At 39.7% G+C, this 14086-nt stretch overlaps 1 protein-coding gene across 1 annotated transcript in view; it reads left to right on the top strand.

Annotated features, from left to right (window-relative positions):
- The first annotated feature begins 271 nt into the window (after window positions 1-271).
- The window catches only part of LOC148676169 (ras-related protein Rap-2a), a 41832-nt gene continuing 28017 nt past the window's right edge, over window positions 272-14086 (top strand). The window contains exon 1 of the mRNA XM_088604029.1: window positions 272-1381. Coding sequence (XP_088460155.1) covers window positions 1068-1381 — 314 coding nt within the window. The 5' untranslated portion in view covers window positions 272-1067. The remainder of the gene's footprint in view (window positions 1382-14086) is intronic.

Below are 14086 nucleotides of genomic sequence, written 5' to 3' on the forward strand. Positions count from 1 at the left end.
AAATCCTGACAAATCAGCAGCTACCCCCTCATCCTGCGACAACATCGCACTGCATCCTTTTTCCCTTCTATTTCAGGTCCAAGCGGCGACGCAGTTGTTCGAGTTACCATAGCAACAGCATCCGGCGCGTTCGTTCTCCTCTTGGATACACATCCTCAAGCGGGCCCTGCGATTGGCTGCCACCTAACATGATGTCAGCACTGCAGGCATCGAATCAAGCGAGTGCAGTCTGCACGGGCGGAAATCCAACCCACCGAGTTAGCGCTGGTTTTCTTGTGCATGTCAGCTACTGAGCCGTGGGCGAGGTTTACGGCTTGCAAAGGCGCGTATTGGGCTCCGTGCACATCTGTCATGAGGGAAAAGCCCAGCCTTCTGCCTGGTACGGAAGCCGAGAGGAGGCTGGCTGGTTACGCGGCGGTGGGTCTCCACCCGAGAGTATGGCGGCTAGGGTAGTATTGGTGTGAGAGGGAGATAGGGAAAGATGAACGAGAGGATGGAAAAGAAGCACAGAGACTGAACTTATTTTATTTACTTTTAATGAAACGTTTGTTTTTTTTGCCTTGTTTTTTTCTATTCCCTCTGCGGTGACCCGTTTGCCGTGTCTTTCTCTAGTGGTTTTGCTGGGAGCGTCCTCGGTTTTTGCAAGTTTTGTTTTTATCATGCTTCAGAATGGTTTGTTAAGCAAGTGAGAACTTGCAATTACAAACTTGTACTGGCCTTTTCCCTGCCTTTGGATCATATCTGGAAATTGCAACTGCAAAAATATTTGTCACTGGCTGCTTTTGCCTTTTTTTTTGCAATGAAGTCCTGTTTGAGGCGGCTACTCTTTGTGTTCTGGTTGTAGCTATGTTTCCTATATAGCACCACAGAGGGTATAGCTATATATTTTATTGTAGCTTGCAGAGATAATGGAACGCAAGTTTTAAGTTGTCAATTTTTTGGAGAATTTTGTTTTACGGTTTTCATTTTTTGTGTTTAAATGCCGACCGGAGACTGATAGCTTCGCTGGTTTTATTCGCCTAGCTGTATACATAACTGTATTTCCAGCAATTCTGAATCGGTAAGCGATGCGCGAGTATAAAGTGGTAGTTCTGGGGAGCGGCGGAGTCGGAAAGTCCGCCCTGACTGTACAGTTCGTGACTGGGACCTTCATTGAGAAGTATGACCCGACCATCGAGGATTTTTACCGCAAGGAAATTGAGGTGGATTCGTCGCCTTCTGTACTGGAGATCCTAGACACTGCTGGCACCGAGCAGTTCGCCTCTATGAGAGACCTCTACATCAAAAACGGGCAGGGGTTCATTTTGGTTTACAGCCTTGTTAACCAGCAAAGTTTCCAAGACATCAAGCCCATGAGGGATCAGATCATTAGAGTGAAAAGGTAAAATATGCCAAGAAAATAAATAAATACCTGTCGGTGCATGTCTGTCTGTCTGCGTGTTAAGAAACGTAAATTGTAAGTTCCAGCTGCTGCATTTCATTATCAAATCGTTATTGCCCACATCAATCTGCTGTCAGCTCGCATGTGCGCGAATGACAACACTGGTTACTCTTTCAAATCTAATGGTAGTTGCAAGGTTATTGGAAAATGAATTAAACTGCATTCATTGGCAGTGTTAAACAATAGCATCCGAACAGGGTGTTCCCTTGATTTCCTTGCAGTTAATACATGCTTAGGCTCAACATTCAGGAAAGAGATCCTGTTTCTTGGGGAACTCTTAGGAGGTCTTCCATTAAATCAAGTTGATTATTAGTCAGTGGTTAGGTTTGTGTCTGGATGGTTTTCAAACTCCTGGAGAGTGGATTTGTGTGGTATTAGATTTAAATGTGAAGTTCAGACAGCTTATAGCCTTTCCGCTTCCCAGTACAGATAGTCATTGTTCTTGGGTAGTGGCAGGAAGTCTTCAGTGTTTATTCCCAGGGTGCAATAGACTAAAGTCAGAGGGAGGAAATGGTCAAAGAGATTTCGTACAGTATGTAGGGGATCTACTGGTTAACCAGTCTTATAATGTATGTACAATGAGTACACAATGAACAGCACAGATCCCACATTGAAGTGAACAGGTTTGAGCTGACTGGATGTTATAGCATTGAGTTGGCTACATAACCCGCATTTGTAACATTCATGGAATTTTTTTCCCCATATTGGGGCATCGACAAAACTCATTGGCGGAGCTGTCGTTACTCTTAAATGAAGGAAATGGCAAGTTAACAGTGGCTGGAAGGGAGGAGATGAACCGCAGCCGGGGGGAGCTGGGACCTGCTGTGTGAAGACATACTGTAGGTGCAGTGCCAACAGGTAGACTGTTGGGCAGCATGCAGTGTCTAGTATGGCGAATGTGCTCTGCTGCTCTAGTCTCTGCACAGCAATCTCCTATTGAGTTCTGTGTGTTTCTGATGCCACACTCCAACAAGCATCTGATCATTCCTTCAGTGCAGGAGGAACCACTGTAGTGTTCACACTGTAGTAAGTGATGGTTGCCACCCTTCCTTGTTCTAGCATTGCGTAAAATAATGAATAGGGTTATAATTTATATACAATTAAGCTACACTGTTTTTCTCTTTTATATTGTATAGCCTGGGTAGGTATTGCATTGTACTGTACACTAGGTTCCAGTCAGATTACAAACAGAAGTATAACACTTATATTTTTACAAAGCTAAGGTCACATTTCAAGTGTGGCATTATGTTTTCTAAACTGTCATGATGCAAACCTGTACTTATGTTTTTTTCAGGAATTGATCATGATTCACCCATTACAGACAATCAGTGCAGTGTCAGGCGTTTTTATGTTCAAATCCTTGAATTGAAAGTTTCCTCGTTTCAGCTGATGTACTTGACACTGTCTTTTTGCTTTTCTGTTTGAAGGCATTGAAATTCAACATCATGTTAATATATTAAAAGTGTTTTTTTTTAGGTTGTTGTGCTATTTTGATATTGTCTTAGCTCATTTGGATGAAACCATCACAACCTAATGTTTTTTGTGTAAATTACCTTAAGAAATGAAAATATTTCAGTACAGTTCATACAGTATGTTTGAAAATAACAGGTTGGACTTTTTTTAAACAAAATGGGCCGGAATATAATTTTTCTAAAACAGAAACTGCACTTTTGATAGCTAACAGGTTTTGAAAAAACACTGATGTACTATTCTAACTACTCTAGAAGACTTACTTTTGGAGAATAATCCTACTGTACCTGTGTACCCTATACTGTACCACATGTAGAAGTTACTCTCCAGAAGACATGCTACAGATTGGAAATGTGCCATTTGAATGTACCATTACCTTAAGAGTGGAGTGTATGGTACATTATTTTTAGTGCTGAGCTCTAAAAAGTAACTTGAAGAAATTAATGTAGCCCCAATTCTATGCCCACCTGATGACTGTACTTTATGTCAATACTACTGTATATGCAGTTTTTAAAAGTAAGCCGTAACACTTGAAACAGAAATAGCATCTGAGAAAAGGTTAAAGAGTGAACTGATATGCATCTCGTTCCTTCCAGAGTATGTTTTGTTGGTAAAGCCACCTTATATAGTATTTAATAACTGCAGCAAATGTGCTCCTCCTGATAAAGTTACATGTTATATTGCTGCTGTACTAATCCATGTTACTGCACTTATGTTGTGGGTGAGGTTTGGAAGTCAGGCTTGTGTCTTGTCAGTGTAAGACAGCAGCCCCAAAGAACATGTTTATTAATTGGGGGAAGTGCAGTATTTCACAAGGTGGTCAGCATAACTTAGCTGGATTGAGAATGGTGCTGATAAATACCACAAGGGCACCACACCCTGTGTCTTTGTCCACAGAAATGACCACATTATTCATGGTGTGATCTGTTATGCCTTTTGGTATGATCACTCTGGAAAGGAGAAGGATATTTTGAAAAATGAAATTTAAGAGGTCTTTGGGTAGAAATAAATGATAGCTTTAATGAAAATAGAAGCACTAGCTGAAAAGTAGTTTTTAATTCATGTTTAGATTTAGTCATTCACTGGATATATACTGATGTACACCAAAGTGAAGCATTTGCAGAGCTTTGACTATACATTATATGTGAAAATGACAGATGCCTTGTTCGTATTGAGCAATATTGATTGTCCTGGTTGACCTTTATGTTGCCTTTTATAAAGCTCCTGGGATCTCAGAAGTGCATTTAAAATAGAGAACAAGAGGTCCTTCTTTACCCTAAGAGTGGTGGGAGTGTGGAACAGTCTACTCAGAAATGTTGAATCTGGTTGAAATGCTTAGATCAATTAACTACTAACTGCCGTAAGGTGCAATGAGCTGAATGGACTCTCATTTGTAATCTTCCTTATGATTTAAAATATGCTTTAAAAGATAAACTGTGCATGGCACAGACAGAGCTGTGCAATCTGGGTTTAAGACCGGCGTGCTCTGATCAGGATTCCACAAATTGCAATTAGCTGAACCTGCTGAGGGTAGGGTGTAAATAGCCCAGGAAGAGGATATAGATTCTCTTGGTGGTACAGTGACCCTTGTAGCCTCCCGGGCAGTTTCAGCCAGGTGTTACTTTCGGTGAGGGATGCACTCCTTCTCCAGAGAGTGCTGAGTTTTCCCTAGCAGGCGGGGCAGTTCCTCATGCTCCCATGTGCGGTTTCAGGGTTTCATAGCTGTGAAACTGAAAAATGCACAGTAGCCTGTTCCAAATCAGGCGAGTTTAACAGTGATTGTAGATTAAAAAAAACAACACATGATGGAGGTAACCCATGCCTGATGTGGGACTGAGGACTGTGAAGGCCAGGACACTCCAGAAATTGCACAGGACGCATCATATGCACGTAGGACACATCAGTCCATTCTATTGCTTTGCACTGGTGCAAGTTTTTTTTTTCCATAAGTTCCAAAAAAGGCGGTTGCTTGTGCTTTCAGAATCAGAGGTTGTGCGTGGATGCTAGTCAGATGTCAGCCATAACAGGTTGGGAGTGGAAATCTGCTTCCACTAAAGTGACCTGAAAGAATGAGATGAATAGAATACGTTTTCAACAGTAAAAACCTTAGAGTAATTGCACCTTACTCTCTTATTGTAAATAAAAGTAACGTGGTCATTAGAAAACATAAGAATACAATTGGGTATTAAGCACAGGATTAGCCGTTTGTGAGTTTGGCACATCTGATGTAGTGGTGAGTGCACCATGCTCAAATTTGCTAGCTCCCCAAAACGTAATGCGGTTGTTTTTAAAAATCTTTAAGAAACATCAGGATTCAATTAGAACACAGTAACATAAAGCCACATTTGACTGTTGAAAACCACAACACAAGAGAAGAATTTTAGAATGAGGCAATCAACAGTGCATGTACACAGCACCAGTTCCAATATTAGAGAAAAATCCCCTTTGCATATATAAAGGACAAAATGCAATCTTCACTTTTGGATCCAAAAATGTTTCTGTCTTGCCACTTAATTTTACAAACTGATACACTATAATGCATTTCCCCAAAAAGGGAAAAGTTGTACAGTATTTGCGTTTTTCAGACCTGTGGGAATAAAGACAACTTCATTGCCATGCCTGATGTGAATATGACACAATGTGGCTGGAGAGTGAAATTGATCTATTCCCCCAGGCCTGTGCCTCTGAATGACTGAGTTCAAATCTTAACTGAAATTCAGCTTTCAATGGTGAGAAACAGATATTTGTGTATTTCCCATTTTGGGTTTCGGTGCCTTTTCGGGTTGTAAATGAGGTAGGCCTATGAGCTCATGGGATGTAGACTTCAGATGTGGAGTTCTTTTTGGACGTGTGTTTTAATGAGAACCAAAAGGAACTGGGCTTTGTTTATCATTCAAAGCTACTTAGAGGAACATAATACAAGTGGCTGTGGTTATTTAATCATGTATTACATTACTCACGACAAACAATCCCTTGTGTAAATATGCGTCGTTTTGCCATTTCGCTGTACCCTGTTGCTGTTTAAGTGTTACTATGCCTGAGTTTGATCTGAGTCAGGTGTAAGGAATGCTAGATTCAGAAGATTAATTTTTCAACTCCAGAGGGACAAACAAATGTGTGGGCTTAGGACTAGATCTTGAAAAAATATTGATTGTAACTTAACATTACTCCAGTAGTGCCTCTAAAAATAAACTAATATAAAATAAACAATGCCATTGACATTTTCACATTGATCCTGAAACACTTGATCCTGCTAGAGACTACTTGCTAGAGACTACTTTGACTGTGTTGCTGCTCTGCAGTACTTCCCACTTTCTCTGTTTCACAGAGCAATACGAAGTGTTTGTTCGCAGCTAAACATGCTTCAATTCGTTTTCCACAGCACTAAGATTCAGCCAGTAGCCATATTACCCTGCAACTCACAACTGGCAACCCGCTGAAGCTCAGCAGGTGTGAATTTGGTCAGTACCTGAATGAGAGACCCCCTGGTTCCTGCTGGAAGAGGTGTTAGTGGGACCAGTAGGGGGCGCTCACCCTGTGGTCTGTGTGGGTCCTAATGCCACAGTATAGTGGTAAACTGTAACAATGTGCCATCCTTCGGATGAGATGTAAAACTAAGGTCCTGACTCTGTGTGATCATAAAAAGCCCAAGATGTTTCTCAAAGAGTAGGGGTGTTACCCAAGCGTCCTGGCCAGATTTCTCCCACTAGCCATCAATCATGACATCCTAATAATCCCCATCTATGAACTGGCTTTATCACTCTGTTCTCCTCCCCACTAATAGCTGATGTGTGGTGAGTGTTCTGGCGCACTATGGCTGCCGTCGCATCATCCAGGTGGTGGTATAGGGGAGTCCCCATTACCTGTAAAGCACTTTGAGTGGAGTGTCCAGAAAAGCACTATATAAGTGTAAGCAATTATTATAATTAATTATCATCCAGGTGGGTGGTGGTGGAGGGGAGTCTCCATTATCTGTAAAGCTCTTTGAGTGGAGTGTCCAGAAAAGCACCATATAAGTGTAATGAATTATTATTATTATTATTATTATTATTATTATTATTATTATTATTAAGATTTCCTTAGAACAGTGTGCCACAAGACTAAATCGAAGCTAATTGAAGAATAGAAGAATAAAAGAGTGATGTGCTGAGGTACTCCTCTGTACTGTTTGCTCTTTTTAAATTACCATATCTGCATTTGAATTTGAGCTGAAATGGTTAAGGAACACTCTTAGGAAACATTTTAAAAAGCTTGTCACAGCAGGTCGTAGTGATTCTCAAGAGTGACTTATGCAAAAAAAACATTTTTTCTTTAACTGTTTTTATTTTGGAGCCATTTTATTGACAAAACCACATACAGAGCTTTTTTTTCTGCTTACTGTACACAGGAGTGCACTAATGCATTCATGTGAGACAGGATCTCAAGCTGCTAATTAGTTATTACCTTCTTTCTCTGCAAAAGTGAAGCATTTTAGTGATACCTACAGTAGCTTTTGACATTATAGAATGGACCATTGTCAGTTTGCAACTTCTCATTTTCATAATGTAAGAAAGATGCTTAAAATGAAATTGGATTTGTGACTGCAGGTTCATCTGTTCCTGTTGACAAACACACCGGAATCTACATTATATGGCCTCTTCACCTCTTTAATTCTAAGTAGCCCAGCTGTCTTATTACTTTAGACTGAGGCATAATGATAGGGATCAGAGTATTTGCTGTGTCGCCTGGGAGATGTAAAAATATCCTACACCTAATTGGTCAATTGTAAAATAACTGTTGCAGCCAAACTTTCTCTAAATAAGAATTGACCTGAAGCTTTGTGATATGTTTTGTTAGTGGTTTTGAGAGTATTTATTCATTTAGTTAGGAGACATTCAGAAGGTTGAAATAATAGCATACAGTTTTAGTGCGATGAAGATCAGTTTAGGTTTTTTTTTTAATCCCTTTAGATGCTCTTTAGTGACTCGCAAAGTGGTAGCTAATGATACAATATGCGTTGTATGACTTTTCTCACACAGCGTGCTGAAAGTAAGTGACCCCATCTTGGTATAATTTCTCAAGAAAACTATCTGGAAGCAAAATGGGTGTTTCCTAATCACAGCTGTACTAGTTTCTCAGTGCATCTCACCTTTGCTGTAAAATGGAAGTTTCATTCCTTCTCCTAAGGGATTTTCCTTGTCAACCATGTTTTATCACTTTCTGTTCAAGAACACCTATTGCTAAATTAGAAAGCTCCAGAAGATTTTAATTAGAATTGAATATATTCGCCCTTAATTTTCTTCTGAATTGGCTATAGCTCACGAAGAGCATGGGATGGCAAGGTGGGAAACAGTTAACCTCCATATGGGAACTAGTATATTTAAACCAAAAAGGCTGAGAGATCTGTGTTTCTCTATTTCTCATGCATACCACTCTGTATACAGTTTTTGCAGAAAATGGCGACATGCCAGCACGACCATTGTCTCTGCTGGAGTAACCCACTCATTTTAAAAGTCCCAAAAAAGGATTTTTTTAAACTAACTTCGGAGTGGAAAAGTAGTTATTTCTCTTTCAATGTCCTCTGCACAGAGTGAACTCTACAAAACGTTCATATGTATGCAGAAATCTGTGAAGTTAAACATGCAGGAAGTACCTGCTTTTAAGAAACAAGTGATTTCAAATCAGTCAGACTAATGGCTGTACTTTGTAATGCAAATTGTGCGACCATCTCATGCACAGCAGGAAGATCTGCAGATGACTTAACATTGTTTGTCTTTTATTTGCTCTTTTCCATTCAGAACATTTTTTTTAACTCCTGGTTCATTTGAGCAGAAAAGGTAAAGACAGAAGTGTGAATGTTTTGCTAATGTTTTAACCTTTTAATCCATACTGTAGATTAGGTTTAGATGTGTAGATTAATTACAACTTTACATGATCTTCTTTTTCCATGCATTAGGTACATTCTTTTTGTGTTTTCATTAATTGTCTCACAAATCAGGACTTCATATAAAAATGCAAGTATGCAAGTATAGAAAGGTACATCAGTGCAGCTGAAACTGGAAAAGTCTGGAATCTTCTACTGTGCCCAGTTGGAAACCCAGGTGTTAGGCAGCTGTTTTTGGCTGTTTCGCATTGTGCATTTGGGGTTCTTTTACCCTGGTACCTTACAAATGTGTCTCTGCAGCAAAACACCGGCAATTTCCAGTGTGGGAGATTCAAGCATTAGCATTTTAGACATGCTTGTCACACATTTTTTAATCTAATTGTGCTGCTTGAAAACTAAAAAGAGGTTGACAGAAGCTTGAAATAAAACTGCAGAACAAAACTGACTTTTGTGTTTCAGAGCCATTTAATGGCTTTAATGGTTGCACCATGTTAATGAAAAAAATAGATCAGAAATATGTTCTTGGAAATCGTCGTCTTCCAACTTTTCTGAATCTTTTACAGGGCATTAAGCGAGACTCTCTGCATAGCAATGTGATCTGTTTCAGTTTTTACAAGGTTCCCCGATAACCATTGCCATGTGAATATTTCAAATATTTGTGTTTCATGGAGGTAAAATAGACCTTTGTTTACCCCTTTTAATTTCTGCAAAAGCCTGTAGTTATAAAACTATCCATCCATCTATTTTCTAACCACTTTATCCAATACAGGGTTATGGGGGAGCTGGCAAAAAATGGGCGCAAGGCAGGATAATATCCTGGACGGAACGCCAGTCTGGCTCAGGGCACACAAAGACATGCACACGCTCACATCTGGGTCAGTTTTCCCAGAAGCCAATCAACCTAGCAGTGTGTCTTTGGACTGTGGGTGGTAAACCAGAGCACCCAGAGGAAACTCTCATGAACATGGGGGGAAAGTAAGAATTCCACTCAAATAACACCCCCAGCGCTATAAGGCAGCAATGCAAATCACTGCGCCACCTTGCTGCCCCACTTAAAACTAAAATAGATCAAATATAATGGGAGTCTTACTTACTAGCTCTCCAAAAGTCATTGAGCTCCCCATTAATGTTTTAGATCCAGTTACAGCCTTGTAATGTACACTGCTGAGTAAAGTAACCATGAAAACTCCCATTTGTTTGAATATCTCTGTTTCCTCAATGCTGTCAACTATATGCAACAAACAGAAATGTATGAATTTGTAGTACGGCTGTAACGGCAGTTTGTTCTTAACTTGGAAGTTTTTACCTCAGTTTCTCATGGCACAAATTGGCATTGAAAACTGGCTATCGTGCCAGACCAGTTAAAGCCTGGGGGTGATAAAGCAATATTAGCACTCTGACGCCCACAAGGCAACATCGCAACTCTTTTCAGCAGATGACACCCAACTGTTCTCAAACCAGAACATCGGACACAGGCAGCTGAGGAGTGCGTGTCTTTACTGTAAGATAGCGTGCGCCTCTCCGTGAAGATTTGTGAGATTATGGAAGAACAAAGCTTCTTCAATTTACAACTTCTCCTTCGATAGGAGACTGAACAGTTCATGCCCCCTGACAACAGCAGCGGCAGCACACGGCAACATCAGGGACATCGCAGCTGGTTGTTTCTGTTCAGAAAGTGGTGTGGCTTTTAAGCAAGGCATTGGTATAGGCTTTGGAGTGCAGCCCACCAGTGACCAGTGATTAGGGATCTTTAAGGGGATACCTGAATACACCCCCACCCCAGCTTGTGATGTAAACCTGTCGCCTAAACTGGGAAGGGAGCTGATGTGGTATTAATTGCAAGATGGCATTCCCTGCCTTTCCACGCTTCCTTAGTCCACTTGCTTGTGCGTTACAGCAGTGACAAGGAGTCACCTCCACTGGCAAGTTGAATTTTAGAATCTTTCCTGTGTTTTTTAAAAACATTCACTAATCAGATGAGCACTGTACTGTATTTTAATAAGATGGATAAAACCGCAGTGCCCTTCAATTTTTTTGATCCCCCATTTAATGAGATGGAAGCAAAAATCTAAGACTTTAATTGTTATAGTATTGCATAGAGCAATCCTGCCATGAATTCATTTAATTGCAGAAAACACAAGCACACCTCTAAGTATTCCCTTAAATAAAATCCAATATAAATCAGTCTACAGTAACATTGTGCTCTTTGGAAGAGCATTGGAAGCATCCAGAATTATATGAAGGCCCCCAATGATTCCCCGTTTCTGTGTGGTATGAAAGGAGATAACACAAAATAGTACTAGTATCATCATGGTTCAGTTCAGATAGCTTTCCAAGGACTGTAGGTTAATGTCCATTACCTCAAGGTTTGGGGGATAGTTATAAAAGAATATCCCCCAAAAAATGAATCTACCACCTTCCAGTGTACTGTCCATTATTAAGAAATGTAAGCCTCTTGTTATACTGTAGTAGCCACCCTGCTGGGAACAGGACTCTAGTGAATCCTGGTACAGAGGGCTGTGTAGCAAGTGGTTTGGGAGGTGATCAGCTGGTGATCAACAACACAAACTGGCATCTACAGGATACAAAGCATCAAAAACTACATTCATCTTGCCTGCATGAATGTAACAGAGATTGAGCTTTATGCATATGCTGATCATTGTTTGAATCACATACTGTGACAGCATTCACAGTAAACCACATGTCAGTTTTCTGAGTGCTCCTTTAAATGTGCAGGTACTTCAGCCCTTGTCAAGACGGGGGAAATCATGTTCACATTCCAGGCAAACTGTCAAGCTCACGTTTTGCTGAAAATGAACATTCCAGCATGATGACGATCCAAATCATATTCAAATTGACAAAGTGATTAGTTGAACACAAAAATGTCCTCAGATGACCATCTTAACCTCCCGACCTCGATCAAGTTGAATCTTTGTGGTTTGAAATCAAGAAGGTAGTTCACTACCAGAAAATCAAAGCTCGGAAGGACCTAGAGCACTTCAGGAGGAATGGTCAGACCCACTCGAGCCAGACTACAGGAAACGTTGTCAGGGCAAGATTTATGAAATACAGTTCTCACTACAAGGGGGTGAATAATTGTGACCCTCAGGTTTTCTGGATTTAATTCTTTATAGCAGATACAGCCTTATTCTGTACATTTCTACTAAAATCACAGTATATCACATCTTCTAATCTGTATATAATGATTGATGTGCCTATTTCATCAAGAGAATGAATATATCTAGAAAGCATTAAATGTCATTTTAATAAGACATAAACCTGTTCAGGTTTGATAAAAAAATGTCACTGTTTACATGTGGATAACTACACACCAAGTCGTTAAGATGGTGCTGCTCAACTTTAATCTCATGTTTTGCATAATATACATTTCACCACTATCTGATAGTGTACTATCCTTATGTACTATGATATAATCAATTTTGAACTGGATTAACAACATGTTTTTATTCAGCATGGGTGACTTGCATTGAAATTCAAACTTCATTTTTAGAAAGCTGTTTCTCCGAAGAAGAGAAATATCTTACAGTGGTCTTGTAAGGTAATTGATAAGGAATTAAGAATTAGCAATGCTTGTGGTTCTTCTAAAAGAAGTGTTTTTTAATAACCATAATAAGAACAGGAACACTGATATCAAATATGGTAGTGACTTGACATTATACTTACATACTGTATAACCAAGCTCACCCTTGAGTCTCATAATGCACAATAGTATATAGTATTTATGGTTCAAAGACATACAGTAAGTAATCCTCCCTTATATCATAATGAAAGTACTAAAACATTGGCTTTAATGTATTTTGAGACTAATAATTAATATAATTGATTATTTTACAACATTAATCAACTGAAACAAGCAACAGTCATCACAGATTTATACTAGTCAGCTAAAATAAACTACATGAATTCCTCCTCCGTGTCGTGTGAATGCCTTCACTTTCTCTGCCTTTGCAGCTACTTTCCTGCTCTGTGGTTAGCATGCCACACTAGGGAGGGCCAATAAAACTGTTTGTGAGCATGTGAAGTCATCTCCCCACGTCACTGACATAAAACTGGGGGTCTTCATTACAGTACAAAATCTAGACCACACTCAGATGTGGATGCTGGTTAGTAGGTACTTGGGTAGGGGGCAGTGAGAGGCTCACTCACTATTTACTGTAAATTTGTTTTGCAATCCTAAAGTGTTGGGCAGCCTAGCAGCCATTAGCTTGGTTTAATCCCACTGCACTCTTCTTCAATCTAGACCTGACCGAATCATGAATAAGCGAATACACAAATTTTAAATTTGCAGATGTCGGCACCTTCTTGTATTGTCACATTGCAGTAATTGCAATGTGGACGCTGTGCAGTGACTCTGTGGCCAAGGATCTGCGGCTGTAGCTGGAAGGTCGCCAGTTCGAATTCCGCGGCTGGCAGAGGAATCCTACTCTGTTGGGCCCCTGAGCAAGGCCCTTAACCCCAACTGCTCCAGGGTACAATGGCTGACCCCAAGCTTCTCTCCCTGTCTGTCTCATGAAGAGCAAGTTGGGTTATGCAAAAAGACAAATTCCTAATACAAGAAATTTGTATATGGCCAATAAAAGTGATCTTAAAAAAATAAAGTTGTATCTTTGCATTTACACAGAATCAGAATCTTCGGATATCTTGACTATTCATTCAAATTATGCCCAGTCGTTCCATAAAATACACACCTCATAGCACCTTAATAGTATAGCCTCAAATTTTAATATTTGAGCTAAATTAAAAAGGTTATAGATCTGTATAAATATCACCTATTATACACCCTGTTCTGTTGTCCATTCTTGTTAAGTTAGATCTCTTTTGTGCATTTGGTACTGTAGATCATTAGATTCTTTTTGAAATCTCTGCAGTCTCTTGTTGGCCTCTCAGGGAAAGTTTTCAGGAAAGACAGAAAAGATTGTTTCATATCGCAACAGTATTTCTCATTAGATAAAGTTAATTCGGCATTTAATTCTGCATGTTTTACAGTATGTTTTTATACTACCACTCATATAAATACTCCAGAAGCATAAACAAAGCTTACATTTCCGTGGTCCTAAAGAGCAAATTGTCATGGCTTTGCCTGTTCTAGTTGAGGGCAGCCTGTAACTAGTTGAAATTAAACCAATATATATTAGATTTTCTGATAATTGAAATCAAATTCTTTTAAGATAACCTTTGAAGGAAGTAAACAAGAGGATCACCTGTATGAAAATAAGGCCATAGATCTTGCTGAAACTCTTTGAACAAGCAAAAAAAAAGCAATGGAAAATATGGTGTATTTAGATTTTCAG

This window comes from Lepisosteus platostomus, chromosome 2, assembly GCF_059453375.1.
Source record: "Lepisosteus platostomus isolate fLepPlt1 chromosome 2, fLepPlt1.hap1, whole genome shotgun sequence".
Lineage (NCBI taxonomy): Eukaryota > Metazoa > Chordata > Actinopteri > Semionotiformes > Lepisosteidae > Lepisosteus > Lepisosteus platostomus.